General features: G+C 44.0%; 1 protein-coding gene across 1 annotated transcript; it reads left to right on the plus strand.

Annotated features, from left to right (window-relative positions):
* Nucleotides 1-12,626: 12,626 nt before the first annotated feature.
* Nucleotides 12,627-15,161, plus strand: LOC123117107 (uncharacterized). Its single transcript, XM_044537939.1, has 5 exons — nt 12,627-12,666; nt 12,899-13,708; nt 13,851-14,009; nt 14,398-14,665; nt 14,814-15,161. The coding sequence occupies exons 2-5, from the start codon at nt 12,929-12,931 to the stop codon at nt 14,849-14,851; spliced, it is 1,245 nt and encodes a 414-aa protein (XP_044393874.1). The 5' UTR covers nt 12,627-12,666; nt 12,899-12,928; the 3' UTR covers nt 14,852-15,161.
* Nucleotides 15,162-26,670: the final 11,509 nt, after the last annotated feature.

Genomic DNA, 26,670 nt, shown 5'->3' on the forward strand with positions numbered 1-26,670 from the left:
GCCTCATGGGCAAAATGACCAAGACCCCGTTCTCCGGAACAATGGAGCGAGCAACTAACTTGTTGGAAATCATACATACCGATGTGTGCGGTCCAATGAGCGTTGAGGCTCGCGGAGGATATCGTTATGTTCTCACTCTCACTGATGACTTGAGTAGATATGGGTATGTCTACTTGATGAAACACAAATCTGAGACCTTTGAAAGGTTCAAGGAATTCCAGAATGAAGTAGAGAATCAACGTGACCGAAAGATAAAATTCTTACGATCGGATGATGGAGGAGAATATTTAAGTCACGAATTTGGTACCCACTTAAGAAAATGTGGAATCGTTTCACAACTCACGCCGCCTGGAACACCTCAGCGTAACGGTGTGTCCGAACATCGTAATCGCACTCTATTGGATATGGTGAGATCTATGATGTCTCTTACCGATTTACCGCTATCATTTTGGGGATACGCTCTAGAGACAGCTACATTCACTTTAAATAGGGCACCGTCTAAATCCATTGAGACGACACCGTATGAATTATTGTTTGGGAAGAAACCTAAGCTGTTGTTTCTAAAAGTTTGGGGATGCGATGCTTATGTCAAGAAACTTCAACCTGAAAAGCTCGAACCCAAGTCGGAAAAATGCGTCTTCATAGGATACCCTAAAGAAACCATTGGGTATACCTTCTACTTAAGATCCGAGGGCAAGATCTTTGTTGCCAAGAACAGATCCTTTCTAGAAAAAGAGTTTCTCTCGAAAGAAGTAAGTGGGAGGAAAGTAGAACTCGATGAAGTACTACCTCTTGAACAGGATAGTAGTGCAGCTCAGGAAAATGTTCCTGTGATGCCTACTCCAACTGGAGAGGAAATTAATGATGATGATCAAGGTACTTCTGATCAAGTTGCTACTGAACTTTGTAGGTCCACAAGGACATGTTCCACACCAGAGTGGTACGGCAACCCTGTCCTGGAAATCATGTTGTTAGACAACGGTGAACCTTCGAACTATGAAGAAGCGATGGCGGGCCCAGATTCCAACAAATGGCTTGAAGCCATGAAATCCGAGATAGAATCCATGTATGAAAACAAAGTATGGACTTTGACTGACTTGTCCGATGATTGGCGAGCGATATAAAACAAATGGATCTTTAAGAAGAAGATGGACGCGGATGGTAATGTCACCATCTATAAAGCTCGACTTGTCGCTAAGGGTTATCGGCAAGTTCAAGGGATTGACTACGATGAGACTTTCTCTCTCGTAGCGAAGCTTAAGTCCGTCTGAATCATGTTAGCAATTGCCGCATACTATGATTATGAGATATGGCAGATGGACATCAAAACGGCATTCCGTAACGGGCATCTTAAGGAAGAACTGTATATGATGCAGCCGGAGGGTTTTGTCGATCCTAAGAATGCTAACAAAGTATGCAAGCTCCAGCGATCCATTTATGGGCTGGTGCAAGCATCTCGGAGTTGGAACATTCGCTTTGATGAGATGATCAAAGCGTTTGGGTTTATGCAGACTTACGGAGAAGCCTGCGTTTACAAGAAAGTGAGTGGGAGCTCTGTAGCATTTCTCATATTATATGTAGATGACATACTCTTGATGGGAAATGATAAAGAATTCTTGGACAGCATTAAGGCCTACTTGAATAAGTGTTTTTCAATGAAGGACCTTGGAGAAGCTGCTTATATATTAGGCATCAAGATCTATAGAGATAGATCGAGACGCCTCATAGGTCTTTCACAAAGCACATACCTTGATAAGATTTTGAGGAAGTTCAAAATGGATCAATCTAAGAAGGGGTTCTTGCCTGTATTGCAAGGTGTGAGATTGAGCTCAGCTCAATGCCCGACCACGGCAAAAGATAAAGAAAAGATGAGTGTCATCCCTTATGCTTCAGCCATAGGATCTATTATGTATGCCATGTTGTGTACCAGACCTGATGTAAACCTTGCCGTAAGTTTGGTAGGAAGATATCAAAGTAATCCCGGCAAGGAACACTGGACAGCGGTCAAGAATATCCTGAAGTACCTGAAAAGGACAAAGGACATGTTTCTCGTTTATGGAGGTGACGAAGAGCTCGCCGTAAAGGGTTACGTCGGCGCTAGCTTCGACACAGATCTGGATGACTCTAAGTCACAAACCGGATACGTGTATATGTTGAATGGTGGAGCAGTAAGCTGGTGCAGCTGCAAGCAGAGCGTCGTGGCGGGATCTACATGTGAAGCGGAGTACATGGCAGCCTCGGAGGCAGCGCATGAAGCTATTTGGGTGAAGGAGTTCATCACCGACCTAGGAGTCATACCCAATGCGTCGGGGCCGATCAAACTCTTCTGTGACAACACTGGAGCTATTGCCCTTGCCAAGGAGCCCAGGTTTCACAAGAAGACCAGGCACATCAAGCATCGTTTCAACTCCATCCGTGAAAATGTTCAAGATGGAGACATAGATATTTGCAAAGTACATACGGATCTGAATGTCGCAGATCCGTTGACTAAACCTCTCCCGCGAGCAAAACATGATCAACACCAGAACTCTATGGGTGTTCGATTCATCACAATGTAACTAGATTATTGACTCTAGTGCAAGTGGGAGACTGTTGGAAATATGCCCTAGAGGCAATAATAAAAGCATTATTGTTATATTTCCTTGTTCATGATAATTGTCTTTTATTCATGCTATAATTGTATTATCCGAAAATCGTAATACATGTGTGAATACATAGACCACAATACGTCCCTGGTGAGCCTCTAGTTGACTAGCTCGTTGGTCAACAGATAGTCATGGTTTCCTGACTATGGACATTGGATGTCATTGACAACGGGATCACATCATTAGGAGAATGATGTGATGGACAAGACCCAATCCTAAGCATAGCACAAGATCGTGTAGTTCGTTTTGCTAGATTTTTTCAATGTCAAGTATCTCTTCCTTAGACCATGAGATCGTGTAACTCCCGGATACCGTAGGAGTGCTTTGGGTGTACCAAACGTCACAACGTAACTGGGTGACTATAAAGGTACACTACAGGTATCTCCGAAAGTGTCTGTTGGGTTGACACGGATCGAGACTGGGATTTGTCACTCCGTATGACGGAGAGGTATCTCTGGGCCCACTAGGTAATGCATCATCATAATGAGCTCAAAGTGACCAAGTGCTTGGTCACGGGATCATGCATTACGGTACGAGTAAAGTGACTTGCCGGTAACGAGACTGAACGAGGTATTGGGATACCGACGATCGAGTCTCGGGCATGTAACGTACCGATTGACAAAGGGAATAGTATACAGGGTTGCTTGAATCCTCGACATCGTGGTTCATCCGATGACATCATCGAGGAGCATGTGGGAGCCAACATGGGTATCCAGATCCCGCTGTTGGTTATTGACCTGAGAGCCGTCTCGGTCATGTCTGCATGTCTCCCGAACCCGTAGGGTCTACACACTTAAGGTTCGGTGATGCTAGGGTTATTAGGAAGACTTGTATGTGAATACCGAATGTTGTTCGGAGTCCCGGATGAGATCCCGGACGTCACGAGGAGTTCCGGAAGGGTCCGGAGGTAAAGATTTATATATGGGAAGTTGTCAAACGGACACCGGAAAGTTTCGGGGGCATATCGGTATTGTACCGGGGCCACCGGAAGGGTTCCGGGGGTCCACCGGGAGGGGCCACCCCTCCCAGGGGGCCACATGGGCTGAGTGGGGCAGGAGCCAGCCCCTGGAGGGCTGGGCGCGCCCCCCCTTGGGCCCATGCGCCTAGGGTTTGGGGGGAACCCTAGAGGGGGAGCCCCCCTTTGCTTGGGGGGCAAGTCCCCCCTCCCTGGCCGCCGCCCCCCTCTAGATCCCATCTAGAGGGGCCGGCCCCCCTTGCCCCTTCCCCTATAAATAGAGGGGTGAGGGGAGGGCTGCATACACAAGCCAAGGCGCAGCCCCTCCCCTCCCCAACACCTCTCCTTCTCCGTCACGAGCTTGGCGAAGCCCTGTCGGAGTGCTGCTTCTCCACCAACACCACGCCGTCGTGCTGCCGGTGGAGCTGTCTTCCTCAACTTCTCCTTCCTCCTTGCTGGATCAAGACGGAGGAGACGTCGCCCGTACCGTACGTGTGTTGAACGCGGAGGTGTTGTCCGTTCAGCACTTGGTCATCGGTGATCTGAATCACGTCGAGTACGACTCCATCATCACCGCTCCCTCGAACGCTTCCGTACGCGATCTACAAGTGGTATGTAGATGCAAACTCACTCCCTTGACTCGTTGCTTAGATGAACTCATAGATGGATCTTGGTGAAACCGTAGGAAAAAATTTAAATTTTCTGCAACGTTCCCCAACAATTTCCTGTTGAGTTTTGTGTTGTGAAGTTTTTAAGTTTTGGGTAAAGATTTGATGGACTATGGAATATGGAGTGGCAAAAGCCTAAGCTTGGGGATGCCCATGGAACCCCAAGATATTCAAGAGTAGCCAAAAGCCTAAGCTTGGGGATGCCCCGGGAAGGCATCCCCTCTTTCGTCTTCGTTCATTGGTAACTTTACTTGGATCTATATTTTTATTCGACACATGATATGTGTTTTGCTTGGAGTGTCGTGTATGATATTAATATTTGCCTTTTAGTTTACCACAATCATCCTTGTTGTACACACCTTTTGGGAGAAGCCTATTTGATTGAAATTTAATAGAATACTCTATGTGCTTCACTTATATCTTTTGAGCTAGATAGTTTTTGCTCTAGTGCTTCACTTATATCTTTTAGAGCACGACGGTGGCTTAATTTTGTAGAAATTGCTAGTCTCTCATGCTTCACTTATATTATTTTGAGAGTCTTTTAGAACAGCATGGTATTTGCCATGGTTATAAAGTTGGTCCTAGAATGGTAGGCATCCAAGTTGTGTATAATAAAAACTATCATAGAAAGTGAATTGGATGCTATGATCAATTTGATACTTGATAATTCTCTTGAGATATGGAGGTAGTGATATTTAAGTCATGCTAGTTGGGTGATTATGAATTTAAAGAATGCTTGTGTTGAAGTTAGCAAGTCCCGTAGCATGCACGTATGGTTAAAGTTGTGTAACAAATTTGAAACATGAAGTGTCCTTGGATTGTGCATCCTTATGAGTGGCGGTCGGGGACGAGCGATGGTCTTTTCCTACCAATCTATCCCTCTAGGAGCATGCGCGTAGTGCTTTGTTTTTGATGACTTCTAAATTTTTGCAATAAGTATATGAGTTCTTTTGACTAATGTTGAGTCCATGGATTATACACACTTTTACCTTTCCATCATTGCTAGCCTCTTCGGTACCGTGCACTGCCCTTTCTCACCTTGAGAGTTGGTGCAAACTTCGCCAGTGCATCAAAACCCCGTGATATGATACGCTCTATCACACATAAACCTCCTTATATCTTTCTCAAAACAGCCACCATACCTACCTATTATGGCATTTCCATAGCCATTCCGACATAAATTGCCATGCAACTTTCCACCGTTCCGTTTATCATCATGACACGCATTACTTTTGTCATATTGCCATTGCATGATCATGTAGTTGACATCATATTTGTGGCAAAGCCACCATGCATAATTTTTCATACATGTCACTCTTGATTCATTGCACCATCCCGGTACACCGTCGGAGGCATTCATATAGAGTCATATATTATTCTAGTTTCGAGTGTAATTTATGTGTTGTAATCAACAAAAGTGTGATGATCATCATTATTAGAGCATTGTCCCCAAAAAGGAAAAAAAGAAAGGCCAAAAGAATAAAAAGAAAGGCCAAAGAAAAAAAAGAAAAAGAAAAAAAGAAAAAAGAAAAAAAGAAAAAAAGAAAATAAAAAGGGGCGATGTTACTATCTCCTTTTCCACACTTGTGCTTCAAAGTAGCACCATGTTCTTCATATAGTGAGTCTCATATTTTGTGCTTCAAAGTAGCACCATGTTCTTCATATAGTGAGTCTCATATGTTGTCACTTTCATATACTAGTGGGAATTTTTCATTATAGAACTTGGCTTGTATATTCCTACGATGGACTTCCTCAAATGCCCTAGGTCTTCGTGAGCAAGCAAGTTGGATGCACACCCACTAGTTTTATTTTGTTGAGCTTTCATTCATTTATAGCTCTAGTGCATCCGTTGCATGGCAATCCCTACTCCTCATGTTGACATCAATTGATGGGCATCTCCATAGCCCGTTGATTATCCTCGTCAATGTGAGACTTTCTCCTTTTTTGTCTTCTCCACACAATCCCCATCATCATATTCTATTCCACCCATAGTGCTATATCCATGGCTCACGCTCATGTATTGCGTGAAAGTTGAAAAAGTTTGAGATTATTTAAGTACGAAACAATTGCTTGGCTTGTCATCGGGGGTGTGGAATTTGGGAACGTTTTTGTGTGACAAAAATGAAGCATAGCCTAACTATATGACTTTGTAGGGATCAACTTTCTTTAGCCATGTTATTTTGAGAAGACATGATTGCTTTTATTAGTATGCTTGAAGTATTACTATTTCTTATGTCAATATGAACTTCTATTTTGAATCATTTGGATCTGAACATTCATGCCACAATAAAGAAAATTACATTGAGAATTATGCTAGGTAGCATTCCACATCAAAAATTCTGTTTTTACCATTTACCTACTCGAGGACGAGCAGGAATTAAGCCTGGGGATGCTTGATACGTCTCCAACGTATCTATAATTTTTGATTGTTCCATGCTATTATATTACCCCTTTTGGATGTTTATGGGCTTTATTTTACACATTTATATAATTTTTGGGACTAACCTACTAACCGGAGGCCCAGCCAGAATTGCTGTTTTTTTGCCTATTTCAGTATTTCGAAGAAAAGGAATATCAAACATAGTCCAAACGGAATGAAACCTTCGGGAGCGTGATTTTTGGAACGAATGTGATCCAGAGGACTTGAAGTGCAAGTCAAGAAGTGATCATGGTGGCTAGGAGATAGGAGGGCGCGCCCACCCCTCCTGGGCGCGCCCCCTGTTTCCTGGGCCCCTCAGGCGGTCACCGACGTACTTCTTCCTCCTATATATACCCTCGTACCCCGAAAACATCCAGGGAGCCAACGAAAAACAATTTCAACCACCGTAACCTTCTGTATCCGCGAGATCCCATCTTGGAGCCTTCACCGGCGCTCCGTCGGAGGGGGAATCGACCACAGAGGGCTTCTACATCAACACCATAGCCCTTCCGATGAGTTGTGAGTAGTTTACCACAGACCTTCGGGCCCATAGTTATTAGGTAGATGGCTTCTTCTCTCTTTTTGGATCTCAATACCATGTTCTCCCCCTCTCTTGTGGAGATCTATTCGATGTAACTCTTTTTGCGGTGTGTTTGTCAAGATCCGATAAATTGTGGGTTTATGATCAAGTTTATCTATGAGAAATATTTGAATCTCCTTTGAATTCTTTTATGTATGATTGAGTTATCTTTGCAAGTCTCTTCGAATTATCAGTTTGGTTTGGCCTACTAGATTGATCTTTCTTGCCATGGGAGAAGTGCTTAGCTTTGGGTTCAATCTTGCGGTGTCCTTTCCCAGTGACAACAGGGGCAGCAAGGCATGTATTGTATTGTTCCATCGAGGATAAAAAGATGGGGTTTATGTCATATTGCATGAGTTTATCCCTCTACATCATGTCATCTTTCTTAATGTGTTACTCTGTTCTTATGAACTTAATACTCGAGATGCATGCTGGATAGCTGTCGATGTGTGGAGTAATAGTAGTAGATGCAGGCAGGAGTCGGTCTACTTGTCGCAAACGTGATGCCTATATACATGATCGTGCCTAGATAACCTCATAATTATTCCCTTTTCTATCAATTGCTCGACAGTAATTTGTTCACCCTCCGTAATACTTATGCTATCTCGAGAGAAGCCACTAGTGAAACCTATGCCCCCCAGGTCTATCTTTTATCATATAAGCTTTCAATCTACTTTTATTTGCATCTTTACTTTTCCAATATATATACCAAAAATATATTTATCTTATCATATTATATCTATCAGATCTCACTTTCGCAAGTGGTCGTGAAGGGATTGACAACCCCTTTATTGTGTTGGTTGCGAGTTCTTTGTTTGTTTATGTAGGTGCGTGGGACTTCTGAGGAGCCTCCTACTGGATTGATACCTTGGTTCTCAAAAACTGAGGGAAATACTTACGCTACTATTGCTGCATCACCCTTTCCTCTTCAAGGAAAACCAACGCAAGCTTAAGACGTAGCATCCAACCGGACCTACATCGCCGCTACGGAGACGCAGTCAGCCTCATCCATCGGAGGCGTGATTTCGTTGGCGGTGACTTGCAAGGCAAAGAACATCGCCCGCAAGTTGTGGCGACACCGGTAGCGAGACAGGGAGGTGGTCGTGGCATCGCGAGGAGGTTCGAACATGGTGGAGCAGCTGTCTCCTCCGTTGTGCCCGGACCCCAACACCCCTTCCCTCTGAGCGCCTATGCGGATTATGCTGTCCGCCCCTCCTAGGGACATAGGGTGATCCAAGCGCCGACTGGGCCATTCTGGAGAGCTTTCCGCCCATGTAGATGCCGACGGTCGACGTGTGTGACTTGCCGCAGCTCGTTCGGACGCGGATGAGCACGGGCTCCGGCAGTGCCCAGGCAGCCCTCAACATGTTTGATGGAATGACTAAACAAGAGTCGGTACATTTTCTTTACTCTTGTCCGATCATATTTTAGCATAGACCACTAGTTCATTTCGCTCATGATGAATGCTTGCAAATCTTAATCATGTAGGAGGCGTTCTTGTCGAACATGATCAATGACAATGAAGAACCTACCAAAATGGAGTATGAATTGGAGGCCACCATCGCATTTGAAGTTCGGACAACATCCAATCCCAGTCCGAGCAAGAAGAAGAAGAAGACCAAGACGCCAAAGGCAAGAGGTCCGACATTCTCAAGATTTGAGGACATCTTATTGATCAAAGCTTGGTTGGCCACAACGATGGATCCAATATGTGGCGCCGAGCAGAAGGGAACACCTATTGGACGAAGATTTGGAACGAGTACCACGAGCAAAAGGAGTATGTGTGGAGCCGATCCTATCATGCCCACTCTCAATGTGGCATCTCTCTAACATTGTTGGGGGATCATTCAAGGGGAAGTGAACAAGTACGTCGGCTACTACTCACAAGTAACCTAACGCCCTCAAAGTGGGATGGGAGCCGCAACTCATGTAAGCTCGATTGCCCCATCTTGTCGTCCATAGCATATGCTTCTTGTGTTTGCATTCTCATGCCCATACATACATTGTTTGCTAGACGACGGTGGTGGCCACTTTGTATCACGAGGTGGAGAAGAAGCCATTTTCTTTTAGCCATTGTTGGGTCATATTGAATGGCAAGCCGAAGTGGAACCAAGTTGTGGCCGACCTCAAGTCCGGCAAGAGAAGGAATGGTGGCTCAAACTCCAACCAATCAATTGGGTTGGACGATGAAGAGGACGATGTTGTCATGGAGCTAGGACAACCGCCAAGTTATGGGAAACAAGTGAGAGAAGGCACGTGCCGCCCGTGATGCTGCGGCTACCAAAATTTTGTCAACATTGAAGGGAATTTTTTCAGTGAGGGAGAACAATAAGGAGGAGAGGTACAAGCTCATGTTGGATGCACAAGAGGAAAGGATGGAGTGGGACTGGAAGAGGGCGGAGAAGAAGCTTGAAATTAAGAGGGAGAAGATCGAGTTGGAGAAGCAACAAGCAGCAATCAATGGGAGCTCGAGAAGACCAAGACATTTGGCGACATAGAGCTTGAGAAGGAGAGGTTGCAACTCGCTCGGGGCGCGGAAGATGCGAGGATCATGTTGGCGGACGACACACTCTACGATGAGCATGTGAAGAAGTGGCTTACAGACAAGAAGATGGAGATCAACGACCGCAAGACATACGTGGCGGCGAAGGCGGCTGCGACCCAGATGCAGGCGGAGGAGGCAGCCCGGATGCAGGCGGAGGAGGCAGCCCGGAAGCAGGCAGAGCAGGACGAGCATGATGCATTCCGCCTGGAGTAGGAGGACGCATTCCGCTCGAAGCAGGCGTCCAGCCAGTGATCCGAGGCCATCCATCAAGCTTGGACATTGATTTCAGTTTGCCATGTCCGGTTTGTTGAACTATAATTTGCTTTGCCTTGTTTCGAATTTTGGAATTCAGACAGTTTGTACCATATGATCGACGTGCATGGATTGCATGGATTTGAGGATCGGAATTTGCGGTATGTGGATGTGCGGCATAACATTTTAGGGGTGCCCGATCAGTGCCTGTAGATGCATCCGAGAGCGTTAGCGGGCGTATGAGGGGCCGAATTTGCCAAGTCCGGCTGTAGATGCTCTTAAACCTATATGGACTGATATCGTAGATATTAGACATTTACAACCGAAGACACCAAATCCGATCCCTCAAGCACCCGCGGATGCGTCCGGACGTCTCCGCGGGCACTGACCGGACACTTCCCATTTTTATGCGTCCGCACCCGTGTACTTCAAATTCGGCCCCTCATATGCATGCAACACATGCACGTATGTAAATAAACTTGCGTAGATCAACGAACTAGTACCAAATCTAGTTAAATCGGGCATAATTCTAGCATAAACGATCAGCAGACAACCAAAAGTTGTGGTTTCAATCGGACATTACCCTAACAATGATAAAAAAACTTAATTAAACCAGAAAATGCGAAGGAAATCACCATTTTCTTGCCTCGCCCTTCCCCTTGCGGTCGGCGGTGCTACTTTGGCCTTCGGTGTAGGTGTCAGCCGCCGAAGGTCGTCATCGTTGTCGTCGGAGCATGATCCGTCGTGGAGTTGTCCGACAGCTTCATGTGACCCCGGCAAGCCTCCGGAGCAAGCACTCCTGCTCCTGGGCGTGCCTCCTCGCCTTCACCGACGCCTCATGCTCCGACAGCTCGAGTGCAAGCTGGAGCGCTTTGGCGTTCTTCCACCACAGCCGCCGCGCAGCCGTCTCCACCTTTGTAGGAAGCGCTGGAGGATGGACACGATAAGCACGTTCTCGGGATCGACCGGCGCTAGTGCCTGGCGTCTCGCCGCCGCGTCGCCCGCCGCCATGGCCTCCCTCGGTGTCGGCGAGGCACAAGCAACCAACGGTGCCCGTGGACGCCCTCCGGAGGTACAATGGATGTGGTGGCGGCATGGCGGCGTACCTGGAGTGGGGCAGAGCGGGTAGCGCTCCCACTGGTGCTGCGCGCCGGACGGGAGGGCCCGGCAACTTCGCCCGCACTGCGACAGCGCGCGAAGGAGGACGACACGTCGCTTCATGAGCTGCCTTCGCTGCTACCGCCCTGATCTAGACGGGAGCGACGCAAAGCAATGCGGAGAGCGACCGCATCGACGTCACTCTCGTCGCCGCTGGAGCCGGGTCCGCTGCGATCATCCGCCATCGATCGGAAGCAAAGAGGAAAAGACGAATTGGGAAGATGAGAGGACAGAGAGCGTGGCCTGGATTGAGCACACTGCGGTCTAGGGTTCATCGAAGGAGATATTTGTGGAGTCGGGGTGGGCTGGGCTAACCGTGAAGGACGCGCCCGAGCACGCCTGGGCCGCCCCATATCCGCGTCATATTTGAGCTGGATATGAGGGACACCGATAGGCTAGGCGTTTGAGAACGGTTTGAGGCGTTCGGATGGATCGGTTTTTTGTGATCAGTCACTGACCGGTCAGCCCGTCCGGACGTTTGAGACTGATTTAAGGCCCCCGGTCATAGATTCTTTTACATGATCTTGACTGTAATGCCATCACAATACAAGAATATGCACTGCATAAAATACATGACTCACTGATGAATATGTCTCTAACTTTTAATCCAACGAAACCTTCGTTTTCTTTGTCAGTATGATAGAGCGGCCGCAGCAATGTCCGGCTTTCACTTCTAGTTTGAATGATTCGGCAGGCTTAGAGTATTTTGGACAATAAACTTGTCTAATTAAAAATACGCTCGTTGCCACTTGTCAAGCGCAGCATTATTTTTGAAACTGCTCTTAAACCATAAGGAATCTCGAAAAGTGTTCAATATGGTGAAGTTGCCTTAATCCATAGCTTTCCAATGACGTATCATATGCATTGTTCAGACAAACGGTTAAAAAGCTGAATAAAAAACAGTACCAAAAAATGGTGTACTGTTTTTTGCGACCACAAGTTCACCCGTCTAAATATTGCAGTGCTCTTACTTAAATAAATACCGTGCACTTGCGTCGAGCATGCAATTTAAAAGTGTGTCCAAACTATCATTCTGCTATTATTAGCAGAATAGACCGGCTGTGCATATATATAATTTCGGTAGGCTTAGAGTATTTTAGTCAGTAAAACTTCTCTAATCAAAAGTCTTGATGTAAGTAGTATAGACTTTGTTCCGACTGCAAGTCTGCAAGGTCACACATACACCACGAGGTTTGGCTTCAACAGGACATGGAGATCAGATGCGTGTGGTAGCTATTCCCGAAAAGTGAAGCTCGCGCACGTAGGCATTCGTGAAAACCGACAAAGGTGCACGTACGACCGCGGGTACCTTTGGGAGTGTCGACGTGCACCAGCTTACCGCCGTGCACCCAAGCTACCCGCCCACTTTATAAGAGCCAGCGGTGCCCGTGCTCTTCACTTCACCATACACACACCTACACCTAGGGATAGCAGCAGCAGCTTGGTACGTCTCGTCCTCTTCACTTCACTTGTCTCTCTTCTCACCTCTGCTTCCTTCCCTAGCTTTGCCATGTTTCACTTGGCTGAAGAATGCATCGCTAGCTAGGCTCTATCTATCTTTTCAAGTATTTTTTTGGCTGGTTCAGCCTAAGAATGGCGTGCTTATGAGTTATGATTGCCTCGTCAGTAGAGTACGTATTATTAATTTCAGTTGTCTTAATCATTTGTACTTTCAGCTGTCAGCAACAGCAGGAGTAGGTGACAAGATGAAGACGAGCATGCTCCTGGGCATTGTCACACTAGTCTCATCAGCAACTGCTGCTTTCCTTCCGACGACGGAAGCGGCCAACGTGCTGAAGACGCAGACGTTCCTGTCCCCGCCCTTCTTCCTCCGCCCCGGCGGCGTCGCCAACAAGTGGTACTACGACGTGGACTTCCCCCGCGGCCACGTCGCGATCAAGAGCTTCAACGGCGACGTCGTCGACGAGGCCGGCGCCCCGGTCCCTCTCCACGAGACCTACCTCCACCACTGGCTCGTGTCACCCTACTACGGCCCGAGCACGACCCCGATCACCAACGCCGGCCCCTGCAAGGACTCGCTGGGCCAGTACTTCGGGCTGGGCTCCGAGACCCGGCGAACGGCCACGTGGGTGCCCGACCCGTACGGCATCGAGATCGGCAACGGCGCCCCGGCCGGGTACGAGGAGCGGTGGCTCATCAACGTGCACGCCATCGACACGCGCGGCGCCGCCGACAAGCTCGCCTGCACCGAGTGCAGGTGCGACGCGTACAACGTCACCGTCGACGAGGACGGCAGCCGCATCGGGAACGGCTACGTCGGCGGGACACACTGCTGCTACGACAGCTTACGGTGCAGGGTGGAGGACGCGTTCGCCAACAATGGCGAGCCGCCGCGGAAGCTGTTCCTCCGGTACACCGTGTCGTGGATTGACTGGAGCGACGCCGTCGTTGTGCCGGTGAGGATCTACATTCTTGATGTCACCGATACGGCTCTGTTCGATGGAAGCCCCAAGCCTTATTGCAAGGTTTGTATATGTCTACTCTCTCTCTCTCTATCTTCCTAGTCTCTATATCTCATATAGGTCTTTTCAGTGATTATAACACGGACTACTTACGGAGTAGGCTGTTCAAGCATTAACAATTGTTGAAAAATGTCTGGCTTTACAGATAGAGTATCGTGTGGACGAATGCAGCTCGGATGACCGAGCGAGTAACAACTGCGTCGACATGAAGACGACCAAAGAAATGGTGTCCCATGGAGGCGACGTCGTCTACGCCGTTGCTCACCTGCATAGAGGTGGCCTCGGTTCCTCGTTGCACGGCCAGGTATATGTCACCTATTCATACATGAGTGAATTGTAGAATCCATCGACATTAAAGGCTCAGCTGCGCCCGCCGCACACAGGGAGGGAGTGGTCGCCGGCGTCCACCACCGGACTAGAGGAGCCGATTGCTTTTTAGGGGTCTTTTTGCAAAACAAAAATGTATCAGGATGTATTAGTCTTTATTTTTTTGCCACGTCATCCTGTTCAGCGAGACCCAATCTATCATAATCATGCTCAAAACGGTCTAAGCCACTGACTAGTGTTTTTGCAACAACAAGAAGAAGCTTCAGAATTAGTAATTTTTGGCACGATTCCGTTACAATTCACTTATTCATACAACCATACTCCAAAGAAATTAAACGCAAGAACGACTCAAATCTTATTATCAGGACGGCCGCCTGCTCTGCAAGTCCATGCCAATCTACGGCACGGGGCAGGAGGCCGGGAACGAGGAGGGATACGTCGTCGGCATGTCGACGTGCTATCCGGAGCCGGGTACGGTGAAGGTAAGCGACGGGGAGGTGCTGACCATGGTCTCCAACTACAGCAGCGAGCGGCAGCATACGGGGGTCATGGGCCACTTCTACATCCTTGTGGCAGATCATCAGGAGCAGGCTCTCAACAAACCGGCCCTTTGCTTCAGCTTCCCATACTCATGTGAGCTAATAGCTTTTTTTTTTTTTGATTTGGTTCTATCTCATCTTGCCATTTGAAATGAGCTTGTGAATTGAAAACGCCGCATGTCTTGTGTAATGACATGGTTTCCTTGCTTGTTTTTTTCTTCTTCTTCCGGATACTATTGCAGGGTGCCTGCCAGCATGGATGTGGAGCAGCCAGATGTGAGAAGCACATATATGCTTACAGTGAGTTATACATCATTTCCGTAAGAAAATGTAAGGCATTCTTATTAGAGCATGAATCCGCTATGTCACTAAGTGTGTGTAATTTGTCTTGTTCAAGTTGATGACCTGCGCTAGTAATGTTGTGTTGTGTGTGGTCCGGGGTGGTAGCTCCAAGGCCACTAGTAGCAGGACGCAGCTGAGATAATTACATTTGTATGTATGGCAAAATTTGAATAGGCCTTTCGGCCGGAGTGAAGGTGTGTGACTATATATGAATGAATGATACCGCTACGTATCACGGTTTGTTGGTCTCGTGTCCCTCCCACTGCACTTTCTGTTTTTCCTTTTGTAACTTTGTAGGCACGCTGGCACAACCATTTTCATTTGTCCCATACAGGCTTAATTAATCAGTATTTCATCCGTTCGAAATAAATGTCTTAATATTTATACTAATTTTAACATGTGTTAATAGCCCTAATTATTAGTCCTACTGTCTGATGCATGCTGATATAGTGGACAGAGTGGTAACATCAGTTTGGCTATTCCATGTTTTCCTTTCGACAAGCAGAAATAAATTAAATAGTACACTGTTCATTTTTAGATCAATCTCACTATCTCAGCATGTGATACAGTTGTATGAGATCTATTATACGGATTTCGAGCAGGTTCTGCGCACCAATTATATACCAACATTAAATTATGTTGGACTGTGATAACGTCCAATCGTTATAATTTTAAGCGATCATACCGAACGATTCATCCACTAGTACAGGCTGCGGTCGTTGTTTCTTTCGCTAATACAAAACCGAATGCATTGAGCTGATTCTTTCTTAACTATTGCATGCATGCATATAAGATGAAAATGATGATGTTAGCGAGGATTCCATCGAATTCAAAATGTTTTATAGCTCACATCATCGCTTCGGTTCAAAAACCGTCTTCCAATAAAAGGATCGTCATGACGATACTTTGGAAACTAGCTCCCATGTTAACATGTTCCGACGACTTTTTTTTCGGGTCAAAAAATATGAGGCATAGGATAAGTTATCACGTCTGTGGTTCATAAGTTAGCATCCTATTTACAAAGCAATGACTGAGAAATAAAAATGGTCCATCCAACCTTCTCCCCACATACAAATGCATGAGAGGACGAGAAAGTTGATGTCCTCGCAGATTCTCCGTATTTGGAACTTCAAAATATTTTGTAGCTCACATTGCTGTTCCTATTGAAACACCATTTTCACATAAAACTCCGTTGCGACGAGACCTTTGAAACTAGATCCCTGTTAGGTATGTTTTGACGATATATTCTTTCGGCTTAAAAGTTGCGTGTATTGCCATGTTGTTTACACGGGAATTATTGGGGTACGTTTTTCATTAACTTTTTTCACCGAGTCAAAAATTTATCGAGCTGTTTATAGTAACTTATTATCAAGTTTGTGGTTCATATACCAATATGTTATTTACACAAAAGTTAGCCGGGTACTTTTTCAACAACTTTTCCAACGGGTCAAAAAGTTACTATGGTGTTTGTATTAAGTTATCAGGTCTACGGTGGGTATTATCATCATGTTATTTACACAAAAGTTACCGGGTACGTTGTCAACAATTTTTTTTTCTTCATGTCAAAGTTACCGCGGTGTTTATACCTAAGTTATCAGGTCTGCGGGGTGTATGTTACCATGCTATTTACACATAAGTTGCCGGGTTATCTTTTCATTAACTTTTATTTTCCTGGTCAAAAGTTAGCGCGATGATTGTACGTAAGTTATCAGCTCTATAGTTAGTGGGGTACATTTGAACATTTTTTCCTTGAGTCAAGTTACCGCGGTATTTGTAACTAAGTTTCCAAATCAGCATTTTGTATGTTACCATGCTATTTACACAGAAGTTATCGGACATGTGAATTGAACAACAATTGTTTTCACGTAAAACTTACCGCGGTGTTTGGATCTAAGTTATCAGGCATGGTGCTTATATTACCATGATATTTACATAAGTTATTGAGGTTATGTTTTACAACAAAATTTTCCGAGTCTTAAGTTATCGCGGTGTTTGTACCTAAATTATCATGTCTGGGGTGCGTATATTATCATGCTATTATACAGAACTTATCAGGGGTGTGCATTCAACAAAAAATTTCTCCGGGTCAAAGTTATCGCGATGTTGCTACCTAAGTTACTATGTCTGTGGTGTATATATTGTCATGCTATTTATACAGAAGTTACCGACATGTGATCAGAGATGTGCACTTAAACAAGTAAACATGTTGGTAATTTAACATGATCGGTCTGCTAATTATGGCATGTATTTCCTGATAACAAATATCATCGTTGCGTTAATAACTTTTGAAGCTGATTGGAGTTCTTCAAGTTGATAACTATGACGGTGGACATCAGATTTAGATGCAGCTCATGTGTAAGAAGGATCTCTGCTTAATTAATAATCATAATGATTTATTACTGTAAAAAGGGGTACGTTTCGATCATCTATTAGGACGTTGATAGTTCAGGCATTCACTTCACATGTCTTTTATTACTTGGTCATTTAGCGTGCGTGCTGTTCAAAAAAGTATAAACGCTTTCTTCTTGAATTACACAAAAACGGGGCATATAGGAGTTGGTTAGCAAGCGTCTCAATTGAATGTGGGCTCTTTAAAAATAGGGAGCTTAGGATTGAGCTTAAAATAGGGAGCTACTTTTAAAGAGCCCACATTCAGTTGAAGTCCCCAATTAGAATTGGGTTACCCAATTTTAACCGGGTTAACAATTTCTCAAAGCTGTCTCATTCAATTCTTTTATAGTATACAATATGCTTCATAATTATTTATGCCTCACAACTAATTGAGTTATTCAATTTATAATTGGGTCAATTGATTTTGACCAGATCAACACTTTATCAAGCTCTCTCATTCATTTCTTTTTATTCATTATGTTTCCTAATTTTGGAACTCTTTCATTCAATTGAGGCACTCAATTTTAGATTTGGTTTACTATTTCGGCTGGGCAAACAATTTTTCAAATCAATCAGCAGCAACCAGCCTATAAAAACATATCAATCCTGCACACCCTTCCACCATCTGGAAAAAAGAAGCGACACGATGTGAAATTGTAGCACAATAATAGTAGTGCATGCGACCACCGACACCGAAATATCCCCACATAAATATAGGTTAGTTAACGGATAACTTAGAATCACACCACAAAAGACCCATCAAATCACCGCATTATAAATAAAAATAGAACACACTCTATCATCTCCAACACCCACCAAAATATTCCATCAGTTTCAAAACATAAGGGGTAAGTTCTGTAAAAAGTCAAATTTCTCCAACTTTGACCAAGTTCAGAGCAAAAATATCAACATCCACAATATTAAAAAAACATGGAAATTCATTTCATGATGAATTTCAAAATATCGATTTGATATTATGGGTTTTGATATATTTGTCTACAAATTTCATTGAACTTTAAAGGCTTGACTTCAAAAAAATAATGCACCGTCATATTGAAACAGAGTGATTATTTTTTGAAGAAAGCCAACAACATCAACGGCGCAGCAAAGTGCGTCCAACTCTTCTAGTTATACACAATACTTCCTAATTTTTAAGGCATCATAATTAGTTGATCTCCTCGATTTAGAATTGGGTCGCTCAGTTTTGACCGGGTCAATAATTTCTCGAGGAGCTCTCCCATTCAATTATTTTAATTCACTATGTTTCCTAATTTTGAGACTCTTTCATTCGGTTGAGGTATTCAATTTTACATTTGGTTTACTATTTTAATTGGGCCAATGATTTTTCAAATCAATCGGCAAAAACAGGTATATAGAAATATATCAATGTCGCACATCCTCCCACCACCTAGAAAAAAGAAACACCATCATCTTATACTAACCAATATAGTACATGCAGCTACCGACGCAGAAATTTCCCCACATAAATATGGATTTACTAGCGGATAACACATAATCACACTGAAAGATGCCACCAAATCACTGTGTTATAAAAAACCACTCCATCATCTCCCTGCCCCGCCGAACTAAATATTCCATCAATTGAAAAATATAAGGGGTATTAGTTTTTTGAAAAGTTAAATCATTTAACTTTGATCAAGTTTAGAGGGAATAATATCGACATCCACAATATTAAATAAAATAAGATGGAAATTCATTTCATGATGAATTTAATTATATCAATTTGATATTACGGATTTTGGTATATTTATCTATAAATTTGATCAAACTTAAAAAGGTTTGACTTTTTAAAAAAGCAATACACCTTGTATTTTGAAACAGTGTGGATATATTTTTAAGATACCCAACAACATCAATGGAGCAGCAAAAGCGCGCCTAACTCTTCTAGTAGACGAGATTCCCCAAGGATATACCATCACGAGAGACGTAGTGCCAAATAATCTGCATTCAGGGAGAAGAATGCATGTGACAGTTGCAGACCATCCACGGACAAACCACCTATGCCTGTTGTTATCCACAAAGGGCGGAAAATGAACATGTATAAGCCCGGGGAACCGCTTCTACCAGACTCTCTATTGGAGACCCTCTCGATTGATCTTCAAGTTATAAACGCCCATGTGGTAGATAAATCAGAAATGTCAACATGGATACACGACCAAGGTGATAGAAGGTTATAGTTTTGTCCAGGAGTCTTCGGCAGAAAGAATTGATCTGGCCTTTAATGAGGTCATCCATGCAAATATATTCTCTGTCAGCGCAGTCTCCCCAGAGTTAATGAGGCTCTGGGTACTTCATCGGGCTACAAATCCCCTACTCATGCATGGTAGTGTCATTACCTGATCTTTTTACATGCACTGCCACAACCTGGAAACTACAAAAGGCCAGGAGGTCATCTCGGACTACCTGTTCCCGTTCTTTATTGTCAATCATCCACATGCGGACACCTTTCTAGTTCCATACTGTGATAACTAAGTCGTTAGCGTTAACTAGTTTATTTTGAAACATATAAATGGCCTTGTGGTTTGATCTCATCAATGCTAATTTCTTCATTTTTTGCGCAGTGACCGACATTGGATCGTAATCGCACTATTGCCGACGCAGGGCTTGGCTTACTTCTTCTATTCAAAGAGATACCCTCAAAAGCAATGGACCAGATTGAAGGAGGTTCTAAATGATGCTCTCGCCAAGCGTAAGAACATCAGAGAGACTATAGCAGAACATTCAGAATTCAAGTTCTTCACTAGCGCTTTTTGCTATCAAGAACAAAATGCGAAAACCTCTCGTAGGTATGTATACTGTGCCATGGCTATCATGGACGACTTTTTGAAGAAAAGCAAATATTTGCGTAATCATAGCTAGATCATCAAGTGGTCCGAACAGATGGAGAGGGACATGGACATAGGGGAAGTATTAACAGAGCATGGCCGCCTCCAAAAGGTGTTGGCCAGAATCATCAACAAAGAGGTTCTAAATGAGGATGGGAAGTTTCACTTCATGCTAGAGCGAGATGAAGCATGACTTCACCGAGTCGAAGACATATTGCAGTAATCGATTGCGAGCGATACAATGCTTCAAAACATCTTGATTCGTTTTTCATTGTATGAGTTGAGAACTTTACATGTTTCTTTGTTTCCCTACACTTCTTATACTGTATGTTTGCTTCATTAACAATCTTAATTATTGTAACATTGTTGTAATATGATTGTTTGAATGCAATGGGATGATTGAGTGCAAAATACTGCTTCAACGCCATTAAAATGTTGTCGCAGCATCCACTTCTCTATATGCTGACATCACTACCAGTGGCGGGCGACAAAGGTGCCTGCCACTGCTAATACACACAATAGTGGCGGGCAGAGATTATAGTTGTCGCGGGCGATAACTTCTGCCCGCCACTACAACACTGTCATCAGTGGCGGGCGGCGGCCCGCCACTACCGATGCCATAATAGAAGTGGCAGGAGATCAGTGGCGGGTGCCCCTGAGAGCCTGACCCGCCACTACTAGGCTTTTTGCACGGCCACCGCTGGGCATTCCTGCAGTAGTGGTTGTAGCACTTCAAGGGTCAATTATGCATTCACTTTTCTTCCTAAACTACCATTTTCCCCTTGAATCGTAATCAACGATGCTCAATTTAGTTCTGCTCATCTAGGATATGTTGTAGCACTTCAAGTGTCAATTATGCATTTCAAGTGTCAATTATGCATTCACTTTTCTTCCTAAACTACTATTTTTTCCTTCAATCATAATCAGTGATGCTCAATTTAGTTCTTCTCATCTAAGATATGATGTAGCACGCCAATTAAGTGTCAATTATGCATTCACTTTTGTTCCTAAACTACCATTCCCCCCCTTGAATCATAATCAGCAATGCTCAACATAGTTCTGCTCATCTAGCTTTGACACTTGAAGTAATACAGTATTTCTGTTCCAAATTGTATTCAGGCTCCGGAAAAACTGGAAATTGTACCATGAGACTTCAGCATGGCAAGCAAAAGAAGAACTTAAAATACTGCATCACTAGGCAGTAAGAAGAATATTAGGTTACAAATGGGAAATGTCTAGAAGTTAGCAAGCATCAGTTCATCTATATTTGAGAAGTTTGGACTTAGTGGATGAATTTTACTATGCGGTAATTACCAATTTTCAAATAACTAGTTGGAAACTAGTCAGTAGTTGATTTGCATTTTCGTGTTGACCCACTGATTACTATTCAGCAAAAATACTTAGTATGTGTTTTTAATTCCCTACTTCTTTGAATGAAGAATTCAGATCATTTTGTTCTTTAGAACAACATTGTTTTAGTGACTTTGTGAATTCACTCAAGTGTATGCTAGAAAATAAGGAAGAATCAATTCGTTAGTACAAATTACTGAGCTATATATACATTTTGCAAATTGGAAAGAAAAAATGTACTGTTAGTTGAATGTACCAAAGGAAAAGAAGAAGCAAAGGAAGAAGAAAAGGAGGAAAAGAAGAAAATAAAAGGAGGAAAGAAACAAGCAAAGGAAGAAGAAAAGGGAGGAGAAGAAGCAAAGGACAAGCAGAAAAGGAGGAATACAAGCAAAAGAAACAAGAAGCAAAGAAACAAGAAACAAAGGAGAAAAGAAAGGGCACGCGCTAGATTTTGAAAAAGGGCAATGGTGTGGGCGTCAACTGAACCGGCCCAGTTGCACGTGCTCTTCAGTGAGAGAAAGCTCTTGTATCGCGTAATGCGAGACATAGGGGCTCCCACATTTCTAGGGGTCATGGCAGCTAACCCAAATAGGACCAATGGGCCTATGACCTATGGGTTGTGACGCGAAGCGCTAGGAAAATTCAGGGCCCATCTGAAGTGGAGACCTTGTGTTGTTGCACAGGCTGCGCATCCCCGGGCCCGGGCTTGATCCATTGGTTGCTAGAACTCATCGATGTTGCCTACTTTTCGTTGATACTTAGTTGTTCCAAAATTGGTGTCCTTTTACACTATTAGGGAAAAGCCTATACACAGAATCTTACCAGCAGCACGCTTTAAAATAAGGCGCTGCTGCTAGGTAGCAGTAGCGCGCGCAAACATAACTCGCTGCTGAAATAAATATAGAAGTAGCGCACCCGCTCTAAGAAGCGCTACTGCTATAATTCGCACGAGGCCGCCGCGAGGCTAGTTCTAGCAGCAGCGCGTTATCACGAAGAGCGCTACTGCTACGGATCATAGTAGCAGCGCATTTCACCAATAAGCGCTACTGCTAAGTTTACTACAAAAATTTAGTCCCACCTCGCTCCGTGAAGAGAGTTTCTACCACCTTAAATATGTTACTTCTCAAACTTTGACAAGCACTTGGTCTTCATTGAACTCTATGTGTAGAATTTGTGGCCGCAATATGAGTCTTCACTGGTTCCTATACCGGTGAGGACTCATATTGACAAATCAGATTCTACACAAAAAGATCATTGATGATCAATGTATTTTTGAAGTCTATTTTTACATGCTGACACATAGCAGTAGCGATTTCCTTGTGAAAGGCGCTACTGCTAGGTAGTTTAGTAGTACTGTCTTTCTTTATAGCGCGCTACTGCTAAGCCATTCCATCTACCCCCTCTCCTCTTCCGATCCACTCACGCTCACACACTCACTGGATCTCCCCCTCAACCCCGTGCGCCGGTTCTCCCCCGTCGCCCCTCACTACTGGAATCAGAGGATTTGCCATCAGCCCCTTCTTTGCCGTCTGCTACCTGACGGCAAAGGAGGTCTTTGCTGTCCGTTTCCAAAAAATAGACGGCAAAGAACTGGTTGATGGCAAAGATCATATTTTTCCATCAGCCAGTTCTTTGCCGTCAGCTAGCGGACGGCAAAGAAGCTTTGTCGTCGGCTAGCGGACGGCAAAGAGGAAGGGGGCCCCACTGACGAGCTGCTTAAAAAAACTTAACGAGCTGCTTAAAAACCCGAAAGGAAAACAGAAGTGGACGAAGCCAAAGGCATGGCTCAATCTTGAAAGGCCAGCTATGAGGGAAATTATCTTGTGGGTGAAAATGCAGTTGATGTTCCCCGATGGGTATGCAGCGAATCTAAAGAGGGGGGCGTGTCTTGATAAATTGAAGATATTTGGTCTCAAGAGTCATGATTGGCACATATGGATTGAGCGGGTAATGCCGTGATGTTGCGTGGCTTCATCCCTGAGGATGAATGGCTAGTACTGGCAGAACTCAGCTATTTCTTCCGTGTTCTTTGTGCGAAAGAACTATCGCCTGGCGTGCTAGAAGAAATGGAAGAGTTGGCGCCGGAGTTGATCTGCAAGTTAGAGAAGATCTTTTCACCGGGCTTCTTTAATCCAATGCAGCATTTGATTTTGCATCTTCCGACCGAGGCAAGATTGGGGGGGCCCGTGCAAAATCGTTGGTGCTACCCAACTGAGAGGATGCAGAAGACGCTTCGAGAAAAATGTAAAAATAAACGTAGAATTGAAGCGTGGATGGCTGAGGCATTCATCACTGAGGAGGCGGAAAACTTCGTGACAACACACTATGAAACCAAAAATCATCATTTGCATAATCCGAAGCCTCGGTACAATGCTGACGAGCCTAAAAAGGGTGCATCTAACCTCAGCCTATTCAAAGGGAATCTCGGACCAGCCAGTGTTTCAAATCCAGTATCTTTGGATAACGAAGAATGGCGGACCATTTCGTTGTATATCTTCAACAACCTGATAGAAGTGCGGCTGTACATCAAGTAAGTTCTCGGTACATTGTTTCGCAACTTCTATTTCCTTTGAACTGCTCTTATTCCTGGATATTTCATACAGTCGATACGTCGCCCTATTCTCGTATGGAGCCGTGATCCAAAAGGATTCCGTCGAAGAGTATGAGCTTCTCGCAAAGCAAGGAGGCGGCTATCCCGGTTTCATCTCTTGGTTCAAACAAACGGTAAATTCTATTAGACAATTTCATTTCATTCGCTAATTTGTGTGTAATGCAACAATCCTTTCATATTAAACTTGTAGGCTAATTCAGAGTCTGTGGACGTCGAATTGAGACAAGTCGCTAATGGTTTTGACTATAAGGTATGTTCATTTGACAAATACGACATCAACGGGTATCGCTTTCGTACCTATGGCAAAGAGCTATCTATGGCCGACCGAAAGTCTACAAATTATTGTGTATCTGCTATCAGCGAAGGAGGTACCGAGTATTATGGGAGAGTTGAAACATTTTATGAACTTCTATTCTATGGTGAAAACCCACCAAATGTTGTAGTCTTCAAATGTTATTGGTTTCAGCCGAAGGAGACTAGAAGGACTCATGAACATATAGGGCTAGTTGAAATCAACCAAAGAACCCATTTAGATGTTCCTGATGTCTATATTATGGCTCAACAGGCGACCCAAGTATTCTATCTACCGTGGGCCTGCCAAACTAATCCAAATCTGAAAGGTTGGGATGTCGTTTATGAAGTGCCGCCACGTACTAGACTATCTCCCCCAAAGAAAGAGGATTATGAACCTCACATTAACCCAGACACATATGAAGGAGAATTCTTCCAAGAGACAGGTCTTTCCAAAAAGCGTTTCAAGAACCGGTATACTTCACCCCAAAATATTGAAGTAGACAGCGACAGTGAATCCCACATCACCCCAGAGGAGGAACAAGAAGAGCCGGAACAAGAAGAGGTTACTGCTGCGGATGACCTCTCAATGCTTGATCGATTACGTAAAGGTGGCCTTCCACATGTTGATGCCACTGGACCCTATGAGCCCGTCATTGATTATAGTGATGATGATGATTATGCATTTATTGATGATACTGATCGAGATTATTAGTAGTGTCAGGTATTCAATTTTTTTATGTTGTACTTGATGATGATACACTTAAGTGATATACATATTATTATTCATGTCGGTATTTTTTTATGTTGTACTAATTTCGTTTACTCTTTGTCATGGCAGGTGTTGAAATATGGAAGGGGAGCCGACTGAGGCCAAGGACAAACGTGCCCAAATTGAAGGTGTGCCACACCATCAAGGTAGCTCCAGCTTATATCAGTTCGGGCGGAATTGGGTATGTGGTTTGCTTCATGATTAATGCAATTCATTCATCATGCTAGCTTGAGCCCTTTAATTACTAATTTATTTTGTTTCCCTCTTTCAGGCATGCTACAATAAGACGGATAAGGTGCCAGAGGGGTACGACCTGGATGCCATGGCCCACACTTCCTCTTACAAGCAAGTCAAGGGGAAGGCGGGGAAAGGGGAGGAGTTTAACCCGAGCCAGATTCCCTACAATCCAGAGCAGGTGATGATATCTAGTGGCAGGAGGTCCCGTGGCTCCATAGCCATTGATCCAGAGATTGCTCCTGAGACCACGATGAGTTTAATTTGAATGGACGTTACTTGCTAGTCTTAACATTTGAGTGTCATCATGCTAACGAAACATTAGAAATGATCTTTGGTGCAGCGTAACTCCACACAAGCATCACACGATCCTTCTCCAGCTACTGGCACGAGCCAGCCCGCTCCCACACCTCCATGATCAAGGTAAGTTTCTCTAGTTTTTTGCTTAACAAATGCATAAAGACCTAGACTTAGCTTTATTTCCTCCAATATGCTTACCTTAATGACCTAGAGTTAGCTTCTTTTCCTCCAAAATGACTTAATAAGCTTACTCACCTCCAAAACCAGCCATTTTACCTAAGTTAGCTCTAAAACGATCTATACTTAGCTTTGTTTCCTCCAAAATGACCTAAGTTAGTTATAATATACTTAGTTAACTAGGTTTGCTCAACAATGACATGTACTTAGCTTACTTATGTAAAAATTGCATAATTAGCTTAGTTAGCTCATAAACGATCCATTTTACCAAAGTTAGCTCTAAAATGATGCATTTTACCTAAGTTAACTCATAAACGATCTATTTCACCTAAGTTACCTCACAAACGATGGCGTGCTTCTTCTTCTAGTCTTCTTCTTCTAGTCACCTTTTCCTAACTTTCTTATTTGCCATTTTGCAGATTTCATTCACTTCTCGGAAGCTAGCTTGCTATGATGGAGTGCTTGTTTTTATTTCATTCTCTTCTAGTATTCTTCTAGCTTTCTACGATGGAACTTGCTATCTTGATGAAACTTTGCATTGTAATATGTATGTGCAACTTCCTAATGGTTGCAACTTATGTGTATGTGCAACTTTTGCTATGTATGAATGGATGGAACTATATATGTATGTACGATGAAACTTATGTGTTGTTAAATAGCCCTGTGAAATATATCTATATATGTCATATATATTTGCTGTGAAAATTGTTGGATTAAAAAAACAGAAAAAAGAGACAATATGCAGGCTCTTTGCCGTCTACCACCGACGGCAAAGGGCTCTTTGC

The sequence above is a fragment of the Triticum aestivum genome, chromosome 5B, assembly GCF_018294505.1.
Source record: "Triticum aestivum cultivar Chinese Spring chromosome 5B, IWGSC CS RefSeq v2.1, whole genome shotgun sequence".
NCBI classification, from domain to species: Eukaryota; Viridiplantae; Streptophyta; class Magnoliopsida; order Poales; family Poaceae; genus Triticum; species Triticum aestivum.